General features: G+C 33.1%; 1 protein-coding gene across 2 annotated transcripts in view; it reads left to right on the top strand.

The window, feature by feature from the left end:
* The first annotated feature begins 9,704 nt into the window (after positions 1-9,704).
* The window catches only part of LOC119633563 (mucin-5AC), a 32,313-nt gene continuing 22,147 nt past the window's right edge, over positions 9,705-19,870 (top strand). For both annotated transcript variants that reach the window (XM_038027176.1, XM_038027177.1), the window contains exon 1: positions 9,705-10,355. In XM_038027176.1, coding sequence (XP_037883104.1) covers positions 10,236-10,355 — 120 coding nt within the window. In that variant the 5' untranslated portion in view covers positions 9,705-10,235. The remainder of the gene's footprint in view (positions 10,356-19,870) is intronic.

Raw genomic sequence — 19,870 nt, forward strand, 5'->3', positions numbered from 1 at the left:
GTCCGAGTGTTCGAAACTCATTAAGGTAGGCCATATTTAGGCGCAGCCAAAGTCACATCACATTTATTGATTGGCCACACATATCCACTAAAAAGCGGCCGCTCCCTACCTACTTCCCTTCCCACCACTTTTTTTTGAACATCGCTCTATTAAGCGTATAGATAACATCGCTTGAGGCAGTCCCTGTCGTGTCTATTCTTATTAGCACACTTCTATTCATTGACTATTTTATGCTATTAAACAGATTTTTAATCCTAAACCTCTGTATGACTAGTGATTCATTCTGTCTTTTAACGTAACATTAATTTGTTACATAACGTATGACTTTTCATACAATTAGACATAAATCTTTTTTGCGGTCTCGTGGCTATAATAGTGCAAGACTCGGAAATTTTAAAAAGCAATTTTAAAGAAGTTCTTTCAGCGGCTAGACACCTTAGAATTTTTTTCAATCGTAGGCGTTACTACAGAGCACAATAGCACAGGGAATATTACATCAAAAAAAATTAATTGGTCAACAGACCAAATTCTGCATAATTCTCGCAAACGTTTGTATTGAAACAAACCTATAAAAGGAAGAGTGAGAGAGAGAGAAAAAGTGAATGATAAATTCTTGATTTATCTTGGAAGTAGTTTTCTGCTAGTTGTAGTCATGCAAAGAAGCCTATTAGAAATACATTACATGTTGGATTTTTAAATGGATATTTGAGATATATGGTAAGTTATTAACTGAAATATATCAAGGAGAGGGGTTCGTTTTAATGTTTGCAATCGAATTCTGACAGTCTTTAGTCATAAGAGCAAACAATCAGTTTTCTTTTTCCCTCAAGTTTCCGTATCTTTGTATCAAATTTCATAGTCTGGATCTATAGTCGCCATTAAATTCGCAAAAGTCGATTTTTTTATAGAGGCTGTTAATCTACCTGCAGTTATAATATCCAGCTCCGCGCATCATCCACAGAAATGTTTTACTTTTCGATAAGATGAAGTGGAACAATTGTTTCCGGTTTTTCTTTTCTCAAAATGTTCTTCTTGTCAATCTGTTATTTACTCTTTTGTTTTTCTTGTTTATTAAACGGAATATTTTTAAAGCATAATTTTAGGATTTAATGACTTTAATTGTAAGAGAAACTCAGTCATACGTAAAAAAAAAAAACGAAAATTAGAAATCTATAGCATCATGTTAGGCTTAAGCCTTAAGCAAGAACACATTCGCAATCAAATTCGAATGTAAATAAATTTTGAAATTCGAAACATTAGAAAAGTGAAAATCCTTTTAGTTATTTTTGATTTTATAATATATATATAAATATAATTCATTCCTATAACAAGAAAGGGGACTTTTATAAATAATACGCATATGCGTTCACTTTTAATGAGAGTAATATGTATGTAGGCTATGTTAGAGTAAATAAACATATAAGAAAGAAACCATTGAGGTCCAAATTATAAGTTATAAATCAAGATATATCCAGAAATTCAATATGAACACAAATTAACATCGATAGAGTTTGTAGATTAAATAAAATAGTGAATGTAACTCTCATCTAATGTAAGCAATACTTAGAAGAATATTCTTATAAAATCATAGAGGAAATAAAACTAAATCCCGAAATGCAATATATAATGTGGAAGGAGAAGAAAGATGATTCGTCTTTCATGGCGAAAAGGTTCGGTAAACATTTGTATATATGAAGGGGATTACGTGAAGCCCTTAGGCTTAGGTAAACATTTTATTTTATTTTACTTCACTTTAATTTAGTTTACTGTGCTTTCCCTTTGTCTGAATATACGTTAATGCTTTATTTTAAAAAAGAAACACCATGTAAAACGCGATAGTGGGCCGCGTTAAATACTCTACACCACTTTTCTTGATACGGTTATTCATATAACGATTTTTTCGGATCCGAACCATTTCCAATAGTGTTCATCCCTTGGCTGAAACATGCCGCTGTGCCAAATTTCATGAAAAGAATTTCTAAAAAATTGCGCTTTGTACGTTGAATACAAGAAAATGAAATGGTCAGGCGGACGGGCGGATAGACGGACAGAGAAGGTTAGGTCGATTCACGAAGTGACTCCGAATCGAAGGTGGGTCCATCTCAAGTCCTTCTGAGCGTTGCGTACATCCGGGCATATACCACGTGGTGTAAGGTATAATATATATAAATAAATCTACCAAAATTTTCAAATATTTTTGTTCAATACCCGACATCACACGTTCCTCCTAATTTCCATTAACCAAACTTTTACTCACTTTAAGTACAATTATCATCGCTTTCACGTTGACTTAACACGTTTAGAAAACATTTAATGAAGGCTGTCGTTACTTCATGATGCGAACAGAAAATTATATTCTCTTGTAATGTGATTTATACTATCATTGATGAATAAGCTCTTAGCTCTATATACTCACAAATATACTCATGTATATAATCGTGTTCTAATGAACTTAAAAATAACAATTTTACCAATAATCAATGAAAATAATTTCTCTCTTCGATGATTCTTCTCTTTCTTTTGCATAACAATATAATTAAAATTTGAAATTTGTATCAATCGTAGGTTAAATATTAGGTTATTCAAATTTATATATGAATGTATTTATGTATAAAAAAAGCAATTGTGTGAAAAATATAAAATTATATATAGCTCTTCGTCTCTCTAAAATTACTTGGTTACCGTCTGTATAATATACGGACTATGTTAGAAATTTTCAAGTAAATAAAATATATTATATAAAATAGTGTGTAGGTTTATATGTATCATTAACTCTTGTGTAATTCAAAAAATTACTTTTTTTTTCTTTTCTGTTCTTTGCAAATTAATTATGCAAATTTTTAGAAATGATTATATATATAAAAAGAATTCAGAATTTTCAATAAAAGAAAAATGGTTATTAAAGAAAATATATACATATATATATATATATATATAAATATGTACTTATCTTGACTTTTTCACAACGAGAGGAAATATTCCAAAAGCAAGAAAGGAAACAAAAGATGGGCAACTGGTGTTTGCGATAAGCCCTTGCCCTTGCCCTTGATCAATTAAGAATGCGAGGTTAAAAAATTGACTTCTGATCTGTTCACATACTCGCCCACAATGCAGAAGAAGCTAAACCAATCGCGGAAAACTCCGACACTTTTCCATATTTGCGATCTTTTAAAAGTACTTGTGAAAACCGGTGGTTTTTATTAAGAACACTTTCATGTAGAGTCCGAAAACGATTCCAAGCACGTCCACAATTAACGAGAAAATCGAATTAAATGTGCTTCAGAATAAATGGGGAGTAAATGGAAAATAAATTGATAATAAATTTCATTTTTGGAATAAAAAAGACAAACCTGTTATCAAAAAAAAAACGCAGTTGAGTGTGGTGTGTGGGTTAAAAATATGATTTTTGAGAACAAAAAGGGCATTGCAGCTACCGTTAATAGACATTGCTAGAGAAACATCATTACTGAGATTTTGTGGCACGACTTAATAATTTCGATTTGAACGATATGTCATTTCAACAAAGCGGTCCATACATGTCGTGGCAACCCAACCAATTAATTGGGAAAAAAGTTCAATAATTGCGTAGCTTCCAAAATCTCCGATATGAATTGGCCACGAACGCCATCGATATATTCGACTGGATTTGTATTATTGGGGTTATATCAAGAGATTGGGATACCTTAAAAACTCTTAAACAAAGTCTTAACGATGCTATTCTTTAATAAAGTAAAATTAAAAAAAAATTCATATGGATATCTCTTAACGTTTGGTAATACCCTAGAGGACTTCTGGTACAAAGGTACATTAAGTTTGTAGGGTTACCAAGCCAAGAACGAGTTGACGTAGATGCAGCCTTCATTATGCCGATCTTCTCAGAATCATTTTCTAAACCGTTCTAAGCTTGTCTGTCCGCCTGTCCCTCTTGTTTCACTGGGACTTATTAATGGAATTAAGTACATTGACTTGCTTTGGCCCGAGAACGAACGCTATTGAAAATGATTCAGATCGGACCATTTTCCTGATCACTTCCCAAACAATGTCTTAGCTTGAAAAGTCGTTACATAAAAACATGTAGGACGTTGTAGGGTATTTAAGGGCGACCCTGTCCCGCTATAGTGATTTTTCTTCTTCTTATTTCAAATTGCAGGCAAGCACTCTTATTTGATATGTATGCACCTGCGAAATTAAGTTAATTAAGGGATTTTAGTTTCTCTGGCTTGTGGCTAGCCATGTGGTCAATCATCGTTTTGATACTGATTTTACGTTCATTAGCAAAGTTTTACAGCTTTTGATAAAAGACTTCTTCATCTCTTTACGCCGCTAGATTTATCTCTATTCCGCAACAAAAGAAGTTAATTACCAGGTAAGTTATATAGCAATTGGCGACGCTGTATGACTTGCAGTTGAATTATGACTTATCTGCAATTGTTAGAGTCATAAGTGCTTCATATAGACGTGATAAATAGTTTGGAGATTAGTGCTTCACTTCTGGGTTCTTTTGCTTTTTCATAGTATAAAGTTCTCTTATTTCCATAGACCTTTTTTCTTTGCTTAAAAAAATGCAATTTTTGAATATTTCGCAATATTCACGTTCGAATTCAAGGTCGGGTTTTGGTAAACAGAATGCACGCTGCAATAATTTGTTAATGTAAAATAAATCTTTTTTTTTTAGAATATTTTTTTTTTTTTTTTTTTTTTTTAAAAAAAAAGCACGATTTTATTACTCAGATAGATTTTCTGACTGTAACAGTAAAAAAAAAAATAAAAACAAAACTTGATAACGATCTAGCTATGTAAACAGATATATAGGAAACTAGCTTTAAAGATATATACATGTTATCGTATATGAGAATTAGGCGGAAAAGCTGTTACTTGAGAGGTCAAGGTGAAATGTGAAATGTGACAATCTGCGTATAAACTTATGCTTTATTTGACCCGCACATAACTTAAAGATGTTAATTCATAATTTATTAATTTCCAAAGATAAATCGTTTCAATTTTGCAGTAATTAACGCAAATTTTTAACATAATTGCCCATCATTCATCAACGTCAAGGCTACAACAACAACAACAATGACAATAACAACAACAACAAAAGGTCATGGAATGATGAAAACAATTTCAAAGCACACAAGAAAGCCTCATCCGTTTTTTGATGAATCCTGAATGACAGCTGACTTAGGAGAGAAAGGCAGTCGCACTCGTGCATGGAGGACCTTTCATACTATGGCCTATTAATCCATGACCATAATAATTCTTCGGACCATATTTGAAAACTCGAGGTCAGCTTTAGGTTGCAGCGTAGGGGTAGCATTATTTCAAATTTATTTTGTTCTTTTTATTCTTTCTATCCATATCATCGGGTCATCGTAGTCATGTTCAAGCCTTTGGAGAAAAACGTTTAATGCATTGCCAATTAAAGCAAAAAAACGGAAATGAAAATTAAATGCTTTTTCATATCGTATCGCCTCACTGTGATTTAGAAAATAAAATTTCTTCAATGCAGAGAGTGCGTGTGTATAAGGGATAAGCCCTTTATCCTATCTTACCACACAATCTTAACACGAGCACTTATGAGGAAATGAAAAAACTATTTTACCTTATTTATCGTAAACATAATAAAACCTGTTATTTAATAAGCTACAATGCCAATAACAACAGCAAAAAGTAAACGTAAAGTAAACCTAAAGCAAATGCAATAAAAAAGCTTAAGGGAGAAAGACTTTCACCCAAAAGTCAATGATAACCTGTTGGTAAAACCAGAAAAGAGCAACAACTACTACTGAGATCCTATAATGCCGGCAATAAAACTGAAAGTGAAGAAACGCATTATTCGCTTAAGTTCGTAAGCAGGTATTGGATATGTGGGTACATTTTAGCATTAAGCTCAGCGATAATGATCAACGCTTATACTTCATAGTACCTGTTAGGATGACAACTAGCGTAAGGTAAACCACTTTCAAAGAAAACTATGTAGGGTTTCTTTTCATTCAAACTTAACAGAGTCTTGCAAATAAGGCGGGTATAAAAAAGCCGCTTGTAAATATGCCGATAAAATTGAGGTCAAATAACTTGTAACTCTGAGCAATACAACTATCTTCAATCGGTAATATTTTATTCTGTTGGCCAAATGAAATCTTTTCTCTGCTAAATCTTTGCTAGCCGTCTGTTATATCCATTTCAGATGACTGGCTGTGAATTTTGAAAATTTAAGAAACTATGATTGGAAAGTTATGTGCACACAGCTACATATGTGTAGTAAAAAATAGTTACAAGCCCTTTAGTGTTGTAGCCAACTGCTTATATGCGTGATAAGTAAACATGAAAACGGAATTTCGACTTAGATCGCCTCAGCACCACGTATATAGAAGGTTATGCATTTTTTATAGCTTGGACATCAAGCAACAATAAGCAACTCGTAACGCATATCGCAACGCAAAAATACCTTTTCTGATGAGAAAAATTTCGACTTCTATATCAAACAAGGAGCATTCTGGGAAAGCATTTGGTTTTTCCTCGAACGATACAAAAGAAAGTCTTCTTTGCATTGACTTTGCAACTGGGTATGGAAAGTGGATCTGTTTTAAGAATTTTAGACGCAATAGTTCATGGGCAGGGTACCAGCGCGATATTGAGTTCCTTTGGCAAGGAAACGATATTTCGCATTTAGTGGAACCAGAAGAGTTTGCTCTGTTAATAGCTGCTTAAGTCTAGTGAAACGGTTGATATGAAACGGTTGAACCGTTTGCTATTGAAAATCAAAAATTCACATAGCAAAACCGGTTCGCAATACATTCGAGATATTCCAATGCTACCGCAAGCGATCTACTCAGCAAATTTGATTCATCCCGATTATCAGTTGTCTGCATCGATAGGACACGCATTTTCTGAGTAGTGCTTCAGACCCTACGAAAATGTAGCAAAATGGCTCGATCAGTGAGTTGTCTCAAAAGGACAACAATTCTTTTTTTGCGTAGAGAAAGCCCTTAACTGTAATACAGTTTTCTTAATTTTTTCTTACGAGTAACCTTGACTTGCCTTGATTTGTAGGAATATCTAACTTAATGCATATACACCTAGCTGCCTGACGAACGTGACAATTCGTTCGTTTTTAAATTTGCGAGAAAACTTTTAAAGTTCACAGCAAAGTAATTAAAATCACAGTGAAGTCAACCGATCTCAAGTGAATCAATTTATGTGAGTTCATCTTGGAGTTTTAGTAAAGAACTATGTTTGTCATCTTACCATGTCATGTGTTCGCGATATGCTGCATTCCAGAGGAATACAGTAACGAAAGGTCGCTTATGAAACCTTACGTTTCTTATATTGTATTGTCGCGTAAAATGCAGCACACTTTCAGAAATATTCAGCAAAATGAAATGTCAATAAACTTTTTGTTAAAAATCTTGGATATGTTCATGACAGTTCAACTAACTGCACCAGGGCATTAAATAAATCTTTTCATTGTTGTTATAATCGTCTTCACTATTATCCGTTTTACTTTTAGTTTTATTTTTCGCTTACAATGCCCCCTCAGGCAAATTTCTTTTCAATGAAATCTCGTTTTTCACTTTTGGTTTCATATTTATGTAAATCAATCGAATAAGCGCGTGTATACATGTATGCCTAAGCATAACATGTGCAATGAATATATTAAAGAAGATGCTTAAATCACGTGAATATCATTATAATGGTAACCGGTTCATCAGAAATAAAATTCACTTTTGCTTTCTAAACTTGACATACATAATAATAAATAGGAATAGATTGGAAAAGAAATAATTCAAAGCGTTGTTTAAATTATTTCTTTCGTCTTTCTACCTCGAACAATTTCTCCTATGTTTTATAGTTTCTGTGTTATGCTTTATTCAAATTTGCTTAGCAATCTTTTGAAATTGTCTTTATAATTAGACATCAAGCAAGAAACATGACATTACAGGCTACCATCCAGCTGCACAGACTAGTGGGAGTTTAATTGTATTAATAATTCAGTAACGATGATCCCTTAGGACGTGTGTGCAACAGTTAAAAATTATTGTTTCTTGACTACAACTTCTTTAATGCCTAACTAGTGATTATAAAATGTATTCAACAATATTCGCGCTTTCTTGAACACTGTTTCAGTTAATGATCTTTACTGTAAAAGTTCTTTGCGCACGCCTCTTGCCATGATCTCTAAAAATATAGCATAGAAAAATGTAACCTTTGACAAGACTTAATAATAAAGCATGAAAGAAAATTTGATAGTAAGGTCTGATTGATCTTTTGAAAAAAGGCCAACACTTGCAGCTGGTAGGGTATATTAAGTTTGTGCCGATGTGTGCAACATCCAGAAAGACTTGGGATAGGTCAACCTTTAACTGAGAATCACTTTCTAAATCTATTTAAAGTTGTCTGTCCGTCTGTCCGTGTTGTTTTCTTGTGCTCAATTGGCAAATCCCAACTATTGAGATACTTTGAAGCAATTTTCGTGCACCAAGGTGTTTTGACCCAAGGCTGAATAAAGGGGCTCGGATCGAACTATTTTTTTTTTTTGACCACTTCCAATATAACGTTGTATTTTAAAAAAATTACTATATGAATAACTCTAGGGTAGGTTAGATAAGGTATTGAATTGTTGTCTCTCGCCCACCACGCTTTTTTATGTAAAACGACTTGAAGCATTGCATTACGTAACTGTTTATGAATTCGATTTTTTAGCATTGTTCTATTATTCATTGATCGTGTCTTTTACCCTAATGTTGATATTAAATTAGTGATCGACTTCACAAACTCCCTTTTAACGATGATGTGGCTTAACGTATTAGATTCACTTGCCATAAGTAATGCTTACTTTTATTATTCACTTCGGTTTCGGTTATATCGAAGAACACGCTTTAAGTTCAAAGACGATAAAACTAGACGAACTAGTCCATCATCAATCGATAGCAGGTCAAAACATTAATGATTTCTTTGTCTCGCCTACCCCCTGACCATATAATATAACACTTTGTATTCAGAGTCTTTAACCTTAAAGATCGAATTCGCATGTGCCGGGAAATTGAAAATTATGAAAAATTGATTACACCTTTCCAGGAAAAAAGAGTTTGTTTGCATTTTATGTAAATAATTAAGCAACATGTTGCTAACATTTATATATTAAAACTCGAAATGAAATAAAAATATTCCTCTCTCACTGCCATTACTTGCTTTCTTTCTTTCTTGTAAAAGCAATTACAAAACATTTTCACAACAATTTTCCATACGTACATGCAAACAACAACAAAAAAAAAAAAAAAAAAAAAAATGATTTAGCAATGCAAAACGCATGTGGCTGCATTGTCAAATAGTGCTAATACTCCCTAACAACTATTTGCAATGCAATCAGCCGCACATGAACATACGTAAACAAATGCATGTAAACGTGCGATATTTGAAGCTTTTTAGATGTTTTTTGTTTTGTTTTCTTTTTGTTCGTTCATATTTATTTAATTTAGCTTGTTTCGATAAAATGTTGCATTGTTTTTCTTTTAGCTTTTTGCCAAAAATAATAAAAACTCTCAAATTTAAGACTACCTTACTGCCGTTACACAAATATTTGCTGGTTCAGTTATAAACGAGATTTTACACAGCGTGCATGCTTCGTACGCTTTATTACAGTAAGTAACACTAGTGCCTTTAATAATACCTAGAGTCCGTACCCAAATATCAACTCCGACATTAACGACAACATCAACATCGTCTCTTCATCTTTTATTCACAAAGCACTTCGCATTACAGAAAAAGAAGTAAAAAAAAAAAAACAAAAAAAAATCTTTTGCTTTTTGTATGAAAAACTTTTACTATGTTTCGTGTTGGTCGGTGAACATTGTGGTGTTGTTGGCATATTTGTGATGCCAGTGATTTGTATGATTTTCTGTACAGCAGCAACATTCGCTTTTGTTAAGTGCTCCAGCAAACAACATTAGTTTCATTTTGAACGCGACCGTTGGATATAAATGCGCTTGTTTTCGAAAACATTGGTTTTTTTCTCTTCGTCTTCTTCTTCTTTTTGGTTTCCCTTAAACCTTAAGAGCACTGTGCGTTGATAACCGCATATTTAATCAATTAATTTATTGATTTTAAAAATAACAAAAAAAAAAAAACAAAAAAATATTTGATGTGAAAAAATTATTTAAGAGCAAAAAAGTGAAAATAATTGCTCAAAATCAGTTTTAACTTTGATTGCTGCAACGAAACGAAAACGAAAACAAATGGAAATCGAAATGAAAACCTTAACAATTGTAATATTGCTTAGCACCTGCTGTTATTTTTTGATGGCGGTGTCGGCACAAGGATTTAACACAAATAACCGTAAGGGCGCTGGTGAAGCGGTAAGTGCAGTTATGTTTGAAGTGGAAATAATTTTTTAACCGAGAAAAGCGAATTGAAGTAAATGAAACATTTTTATATCCAAACACGTTGGAGTAAGTCTTGAGTGTTAATAAAATATTTTAAAATTGCAAAGTATTTTATGTCTTTTCCTCATTGGGATTTTAGGGAGACATTAAAAAATTATAGATCGACATGGAAATCATCTCATAGCATTTTGGTATTTTCCTCTTCCATAAGTCTTTTCAATTTTCTTGTAAATGTAGATAGATTTCTATCTTGTGTGTACAGATCGCTTACTTTAAAATCTCTTCTGTATATGCAAATATAGAAAATCTAAATTGAACGTCAGAGTCTATTGCAAGCTTTGAGTCCTTAAGAATTCTAATTGAAGAAAGAGCAGCAAATAGTAGTCGAAGAGTTAGGTCTGATTAACCTAAGCGAAAATTCTTTATTTCTGCATAATCTTTCGGTAATTCATTGGAAAATTTATTCTGAATGATTTTCTTCGCTCTTTGTAAGGATAAATTTATCATTGTAAAGAATATTTCTAGAGCAATTTTTGAATGAGCGACGAGAGCGAACAGATTGATTCATGGAACTTCTTTTTGCTTATTTAAAAGGTATTTTTGAATCTTCAGAAAACAAGTAGAACTTTGCAGTTAACCAAATTTATATGTTTTCTTTGCTGATTTAACGATTAAAATGCTTCACATATAGACGACGTAATAGACGAATAAGTGGAAAATCTTTTCTTTTTTCGTCTTCAGGCCCAGGCACGATAGTAGTCAGGAAAGTTTATAGACAGAGAGACTTAAAAGAGGAGAGTGATTTTTGTGTCCGACTTAAGAATGGAGACATCAGACAACCTGGCAAAGACGACTTGGAATAAGTTTTTACAGCGGCAGGCAGGGCGGCTAACAAACGCTAAGTTCGTTGTGATAGTGTGCGCAGGCATTTCCTGGATGAAGGGGAACGTTGAGAAAACCGCACTGCAAACACATTGACTTCGTTTAACTCAGTGAGCTCAAGGCTAACCGGAACGGACTTAATGAAAAATAGAAAAATAGATCAATATTTTCTTTAGTGAATTGACTGAAAGATGAAAGACAGCAAACGTGCAAGCGAGTTGATGTGAAGATAAAAAGCGAGTAGACATGCTTAGGCAAAGAGACATTATGCTCAAGGTCATGAATTCATGTTTCTTACAACTACATATATGGATTACAAACAGAGAAGTGTACTTTTTTACACTTGAACTTGAGTAACAGTGGGAAGTAGTAAAATAATCTCACGTTGGGAAAACCTAATGCAGTCTATTGCTTAATAGTAGTTTAATTATGGGAGAAAATGTTTGTTAATTATCAAGCCTTTTTTTCATTTCCTTTCCCTCATTTCAAAATTTGTATATTGAAAATTTTTTCAAGGATATGAATGTTTTAACGAAAGTGTAAAATAACTTATTTTTTAATTAAAATCTGTCTAGTTCCACTTCTAGGCTGCTGTTGCACCATTTTCTTTATATTCCCCTGCTCCTCTATTCATATTCGGCATTTTTTCCTTTCTAACTCTTCTTTTGCCTGATTATGGTGTTGTATTGTTACCATACTTCGCATTACAGCTCTTTTCTTCTGTTGACTTTAATTTAATTACGACTATGCTATTAAAAGCTTGAGATTATTGTTTTTTCGAAGAAATTATTACATCAGTAAAGTACGGCACTTATGCATGTTTATGTTTCATACGTGGCGTGAAACGACACCGAAGCCAAACGAAATGTTTTTTTGACGTGACTTGAAGAGCAAATTGAAAAACGGCCATTGTTTTAGTTGAGTTGATAAAAGTAATTTATAAATTCGCAAACAGGATCCACTAGGTTACTCATCCTAGTAAGGATTAAGGGAACGCAAAAGAAATAATTCCTTTTTAAATCTCACTTAACCGACGACATTTCTGTTTGTAGATTTTCTCAAGGTAACTCTTACTTCCTTTTTGATCTTTCACTTTAGCAATCGTTTTTCGATAATCAACACACCGACGCACGACCTTAGTTGCAAATAAATGTAAAAATTTATTTTCCTTGGACACGCTCACCTTCCTACCTCCTCTTATGTTCAGCAGTTTATCAATATCTGGAGAACATATCCCCAATTAAAGAAAGGGAAACTCTACGATTGAATTGAAATGTTCCTAGAGGCAGATCTTATTGTTTGCGTTAGGTAAGACCAGTTGGGACCGTTACTGCTCTTATTATCTCACAAATATGGGCCGTAGTCTTTTTATGTCGTCTATTCTCGTGTATTTCTATAATTCCCGATTAACCCTTAACGGTTGCGGAAGACTTTCAAGTTTACTTTTACTTTACTACTTAGATAGCAAATGGAAGCAAATTAAATATGGTGATCTGTCAAAATGCTTAACACATTGATTGAAAACATGATCACAATAACAGATAAAAATAATAGAAAGTAAACACAAAAGTAAACGCAAAACACTATTCCGATTGAGATTTAAATCACATTTTGGTTTTCAAAATACTATTTGGATTTTGCCATTATTTACGAAATACGCTCAAGTCTGTTTTTGTGGGTTCTCTTTTTTGTACGTGTATGCGGTCTAGACATATGCATACAACACATGTATACAGTTTTGGACGGCGTATAGGAAGCGTTAAAGCTAATTACAAAAGAAAACGCGGTTATCTTTCGTGCAAGTAGGATAAAGTTTATATTTAATTGAATGGCTTCATAAGTAAGGATTATTGCTCCTTTGCTCCTATAAGGGGAAAACGTCTGATCTAAAGAACTTTTACGTGTTTTGGGTGTGTTTTGTGGGGTAAAAATTTCAGAGCAAGCAGCTGCCATCAATTGATGAAGGTAGGGAGACATGATAACTGATTTTTTGGGACATACTTTAATTAATTTCGACTTGGGCGATATGTGGGTTCAATGAATTTATTCAAATCGCTATGCGTTTCAATTTTATGTTCAATGATCTCGTAATCACCAAGGATCGTGCGATGTACCCTTTGTGTATATTATACGGCATCGGTTCGCTAAGGATTAACTTTTTGAATATTCTTAAATTATTTCGTTTTCCACTCTTCACTTCTTCATTTAAAATATTCTCATACACAACTCGTTAATGCATAAATTGGTTACGCGGGCGCATAACTCCGTTAAGGGTTAATTTCGTTAATATACTGAAATTATTTAGGTTATCATTGAATAAATCAAAAGATTTATTTCAAATATTTTTATACATAACTAAAACATAAATAAAACTTCTTAAATTAAATAAAGATGAAAATCTATAAATAATAGCAGCTTCGCAGGCATTTGTAAATCAATTAAAATGCATTTAATGAAAGATTAATTGATGCAATAATAGAAACTTTAAACAGCGTACAACGTTCAGTTTGCACGAACGCGAGGCTCAACTTTCCCTTTTACATTTTTTAAAACTCAATGAAAGATGCGTAAGAAGCAGCAAGAAGATGAAAAACGTTATGAGTTAAAAAAATAAAATCAAAATAAAACAAAAAATAAATAAATACTTATTTTGTGGTTATAGTTCACTTATGTTAAAAATCATAAAATTTCGATTCATTGAGTAAAGCGCAAGGAAATCGCTTTCAGTTTGTGAGTGTGTTCTCAAATTTTTATTAAAACGTTTGAAATATTATTTAAAATACAAAATGCACTATGTATTGAATTGACTATATGGTCACAACATATTATATAAATATTTTATATATATATATTTAATTTAATTAATCATTGCTCATAAATAACTAATTAAAGCGTTTGATGTAAACGTGCCACACATAATATCGCGTTTGTTGTGATATTTTTAATGCTGCGATGTCTGCGAAATTTCCTGCATTCACTTATCTATTCATTCATTCCTTTCAACTGTACGCTGTCGATTTCGCTTTATTTCCCTCAACAATTCAATTGTTTTTTTTTTTAATGCCCATCATCGGGGGATGGGGGTGTATTCATTTTGTTTGAACGTTTGTGCAATAATTAGAGCGAAGCTTCATAGACTACATAAGATATATATGCTCTACGTTATCAGGAAGTTTTGAATATAGCAAGGCATGACCTCTTGGTACTAAGCATTTTCCTGGCCGCACAAATCATTGGGAGTCCTTGAACACAGTTTGGCATTGAAGATAGGGCAAACCGGCCGAAGGACACACTTATACTACAACATAAGCTGAGAGCACTTCTGCGCTTTCTGAGTTTTTTTGCTTATTACTACAGTACAGGTGATCCTATTAGAGCCTGTCTGAAAATAGAAATAGTCTGGGTAACGAAATTTAGCTCTCTCTTTATTCCTGTTTTTTTGTTTTTTCTAATCGATTATTTTTAATATTATAGTTTATTTATTTTCCTATTGATTTATTCATAGCATTAACATATTTATTTTGGAGATGGGCATTAAGAATTCGGTCATAGCCGAATGTAAATTTTTTACTTACTTACTGCTTGTCTTCTTATTTCATTTTTTATACCGTCGTACAAATGCATATATCAGGTTTCAGCGGCTCTTTAAGTTGTGGAAAATGAATATGAAAGAGACACAATAGTCGCCAGCATATAAATATAATAAAATTATGACTTGTACTATAATGTACTGCGTTGTAAAGCAATTTAATAATGAAAGCATTAAATTGTAATCTCATTTCGCTGCAAGGAAGGTAAGATATGTTTATTAAAATGTACAGACATTTTCATGATAGGCATGTGAATCTCATTCTCATCGAAACTCATCTCTTAACGACATTACTCACAATATTTTAATATTGAAATAACAATGAAATTACTTTATCGTACATCAAACGAATATAAACTAATGCATGTCATCCAGTTTTCCCAATTATTTATAAACATAAACAAAACGGAAGCTGTATTCGATCTGGACCAGCAGCTTTGATAGTCATCATGTGCGGCGATTAGTAATAGTTATTAACAAGCGGTATCCTAATCTCTAATGAATATTTTTTTGCGTTACAAAATTATCTTCCGCATTTGCTTTTCTCGCCGGGCACGAGGTGTAAATATATTCTCAATTTCATAAGAATACAATTCAGATGAGTATTTCTATCTTTCTACACTTCTTTCTGAGCATCACTGTCCTGTACGTGTGAGTCATATTGAAGCTTACGGGGCACGGCCCACCACGGCTAAGTACCCGGCATCACTTCGTTTAACACAGTTATTCAAGTAACTTACTTACTTAATCGTCGAAAGGTGGGCCGATTCGAACCATGTTCAATAGCGGCTCTCCTTGGGCCAAACCGCGTCGGTTCACCAGATTTTATGCAAATAACGCAAAAATTGCGATCTGTGAGTTGCACACGAAAAAACAGGACAGATGGACAGACAAGCTTATATCTATGCAAAAAGTGATTCTGAATCGATTGGTCCTTCTGGGCGATGCATACATTTGCCCAAACTGAGAAAATGCTTTCAACTTGAAATATCATTGAATGAAAGTGCGTAGGATACAATCTATGACAAAGAGTACACATATGCCATTCTACAGAGTTGTCGAGTGTTGCGCTATATCTTCTCTGTATTATATTGTGAGAATTATGTTAAGGAAGAAGTGCGTTAAACATACATTTGTAAGTGACGGAGACATCCTTGTTCGGTTTAGAGACACTTTCGAATACTAAAGTCAATGCATAAAAATCGAGCTGAAGCACTCTTCCATTTCAGAAAAAACATTTCAATCCTTGATAAGAGAGTAATAGGCAGATGGAAGAACATTACTTAATAAGTGCAAGCTGTATGTTGTTTTAAACTTGTCTTTAGGACATTGTTGTCAACATTACGTGTAATAGCTTAGCACATATGTACCACTATTACGCAAATTGTTGCGATGAAAACCTTTCATTATGGGCACGTGTGACATAAGAAATTTGTAAATGATGTTTAGCGCTCCAGATTTCTATCAAAATAGATTTAATAGTTAAAGCAATGTTATGGGCAACATTACGTGACCTCCGCTTGCCTTGTGGCTTAAGATAAAGAGTAAACCATTTGCTTGAGTATTTTACTGACACTTAAAGGTTGTACATGAATTTTTGAGTAAAATAATTGCAAATACATTGTAATGTTGTTGTTGTTCCTGTTTTTGTTATTGTTTTGCGTTTTACATTTTGTTTCCGAAAATAATTACTTACATTTGTGCAGAAAAGTAAATGAACACAGATGGAAACATGCACAATGTTTGTTACGGTATGTACCGTCTCCATCCGAGTGAGATGAGTTAAAGAAATGAAACAAATTTTTACGTGTCGGTAAATAATGTTTTCGAATCGAAATGGTGTCTGCCTAACAATCAACCATAAACAACAGCAGTAGCAGCAGGAGCGCCAGCAGCCATAAATGCCTTAACAAAATATACAACGAGGAGGAATACGATATGTTTTGTTTAAAACTTTGATTGTTTGTTATTTTTGTACGATTTTCAAAATTGTTTATAAACTTAATCAATAAGATGTTGCAATATGTGTTTGGATATTTTTATACATGTGTATGCGTTTTTGCGAAAGCATATTGTAAACAAGAGAAAAATAACGTCTTTCTTTTTTTGGAATTATGAACTTTACACACACACACACACACACACACTCACACAGACTATATATGCATGACCACATATACACATATATATAAAACTAATATGTAATACATATGTGTATAAAAGTATTTACACCTCTAAGGCGGGAAATTCAAGTTTTGCAGGAGATGTTACCACCATTGTTAATAAATTGCATGAGAAGAGAGTTGGAGAGAAAAGCAGAGAGTTATGTTTCGGAGATATGCTATGAAACAGGATTCCATTTATTATTATTTTTATTTTTATTTCTTTATTCCATTTTTTTCTTTTCTTCTGATTACCTAAAGTTCAATGAATTTTTAGGAAAAGTTTTTTTTTCTTTTTTCAATCGTTTTTAAATGATAAACAACAACAAATTATTGAGTGTATTAAAATGACCATCAATGTCATGTTGACAGTTTTTTTTTTTTGCCATCTGTTACCAAAACATTTATGAGCTTCTGTTGTAATCTATAAATTAGAGGAATTTATCGTTAAAACGCTTTCACTGCGAAGCTTTTTTTTTTTTTCTTTTCATTTTTGAACTGGTAAGTAAGTAATTTGAAATAGTTTACAGGTTTCATAACAGGTATCCAAAGCATCCCTACGCCCGTATGAACAGGCAATGAACGGCAGATGAAATTTAAATAATGTTACATAAGAGAAAATTGATGTTCTACTTGAACTTTTTTTTGCAGTTTTCTGGTTATTAACATTATATATATATTTATATACCTTTGTTTTAAATAAGAAAATATTACCTTTAAGCACTTTTTCGTGACTAGCGATCCTGTTTACTTAAAACATGCTGTCGAATAGGATTACAGTGCGGTTACAATGCTCACGATGTTCATTTACGTAATTTGATAGGGCATTTCACTTATCGAGCTACTTGCAAATGTTGGTAATACTTTCATAAATGTTCCCTTTCAAAAATACAGCGCATGAAAGTTTTGGTTCATGCGTCTCCTCTCTCCCGTTTGCGCGCTTGAGATTGTTGATCAATATCTTAACGTCTTTTTGTGCAAATTATATATGAAACATTATTCGAGATAGTACTTAATGACTGATTTTAAAGTTTGATGAAGGCATTTGATAAAATCGTTTAGTTGGGGACTGCGATTTTCGGTGATTGAACGCTTTTATTTTTATAGATGCCACAAAATTTGATGAGGTCGATTAGTGCCAACGCTAAGGTCTTCAAGTGCTAGAGAAAACATTTATCCATTAAATTGGTCCTGGCTATGCCCACCCAGAATTTGGAAAATTTATCAAAACATGTTAGGAGTCGCTTCACGGTTCTCGTCACCGAACTAGTTCACATGATGCAGCGCAAACAGACGGAAAGGTGTTTTCAGTTAATAACACTCAATTGTTTTCGTATAGAGTTAGGCGTCAATTTCGTTGTATGATTAAGCAATTATCCGCGGTTGCTGTATAACATAATAATGCAAACAATGTAACTCAAACTTCAAGCTACATTTAAGCTAAGCCGATAGCAGGAACCATAAGGCGACTCAAGTGGACGAGCTGTTATGTCGAGTCTTTTTCGTGGAGAAAGCCTATTGACTTCGGATCGATGAACTGCTAAAAATTAGAGAATAAAGTTTCAGTCTCAATGCGCAAATAACTTTGCTGGTCGGAGAACACTAGTTGGTTTTGGTAAATTTCCCTAAGGTTTAACAGGATTAATATTTCAAGGTAAAGAACTTGAGGTTTGCAAGCATTATACACGTTAAAAATTTACACAAGTGACAATGGTCTCCATGATTCCCGCGAATACTTAGAAGTAATGACTTGTTCATCTTGCAAAGAATTGATTCTATCTTTCATCATAAGCAATAAAGACATAAACAAGTAGCTCTTTTCAGCCTCCTAGTATTTATGAGAGAATTTCTCGATTTTTATATATTGCAGCAAGGGAACAGCAACTACTTATCCGAAGAGAGTGAGCAAAACTAATACTTAACATATCACTCAATAAATCGTGGGATGACATATAGATTTCGCAACTGCTAACGGATCCATATGAATTTTAGATAGTATCAGCTATGAAAGGAAATGTACTAAAATAAAAGGATATTGCGACATTCTGTCAGTCTACATGCGACAATTGTATAGTGACGTTACTTTTGCTTACCTATGGAAAAATTTGTATTTCATATGTAGCGTCACTAAACTTCAACTTGCTGGGCAATCGTGCGGAAAACACGAACCCTTGGCGCAAGGTTGGCAATATGTTAAGTTCATATGAGTTCGTCAATACTCATCAATAGATTTCTATGTCATCCCACCAACTTATTGAGTGAAATGTTAGACATTTTTCTCTATCAGACTGAGATTTAGAAACTCCTACGAGAAAGAATATTTTGCGACTTTCTATTCGCCTTGTTTTATTAATAAGGTTGCGGACTTACTTTCGAGTACCTCTCCTCATTTTTGCACTGTTCATTATTCCCCTTTAATTATATGGTCTCGCTGGGACGTATGCAAATGTAATTATTCGTTAATGTGATTAAAGGAAAGAGAAGAAATATTAATTATCATGTTAATATTATAAAATGAAAAACTTAATACAATGCTTCCGTTATTGAAAAAATTTCATAATTTTATAATTTTCCAAATTTTTTTTAATAAATATATAAAGAAAAAAAAAAAGAAAAAAAAGGAAGCCTTTTGCACAACAGCCCACAACAACCGGTTTTCCTTAATCCATCTATAATTAAAAGATCTTGTTTGACTACTTTTTACTATAAGAGAGGAAAAATTTTCGACTTAACTGCAAATCCTTGCTTGGACGCTTGCAACCTTTTAATTTATGTTAAAGAGAAGAGATAAATAAATGCTTACAATTAATCATAAACAACCGCAAATGGCTTGGAATGTGTGATGTTGTAATTTT

Source organism: Glossina fuscipes, unplaced genomic scaffold (genome assembly GCF_014805625.2).
Source record: "Glossina fuscipes isolate IAEA_lab_2018 unplaced genomic scaffold, Yale_Gfus_2 2, whole genome shotgun sequence".
In the NCBI taxonomy this organism is placed as follows: Eukaryota; Metazoa; Arthropoda; class Insecta; order Diptera; family Glossinidae; genus Glossina; species Glossina fuscipes.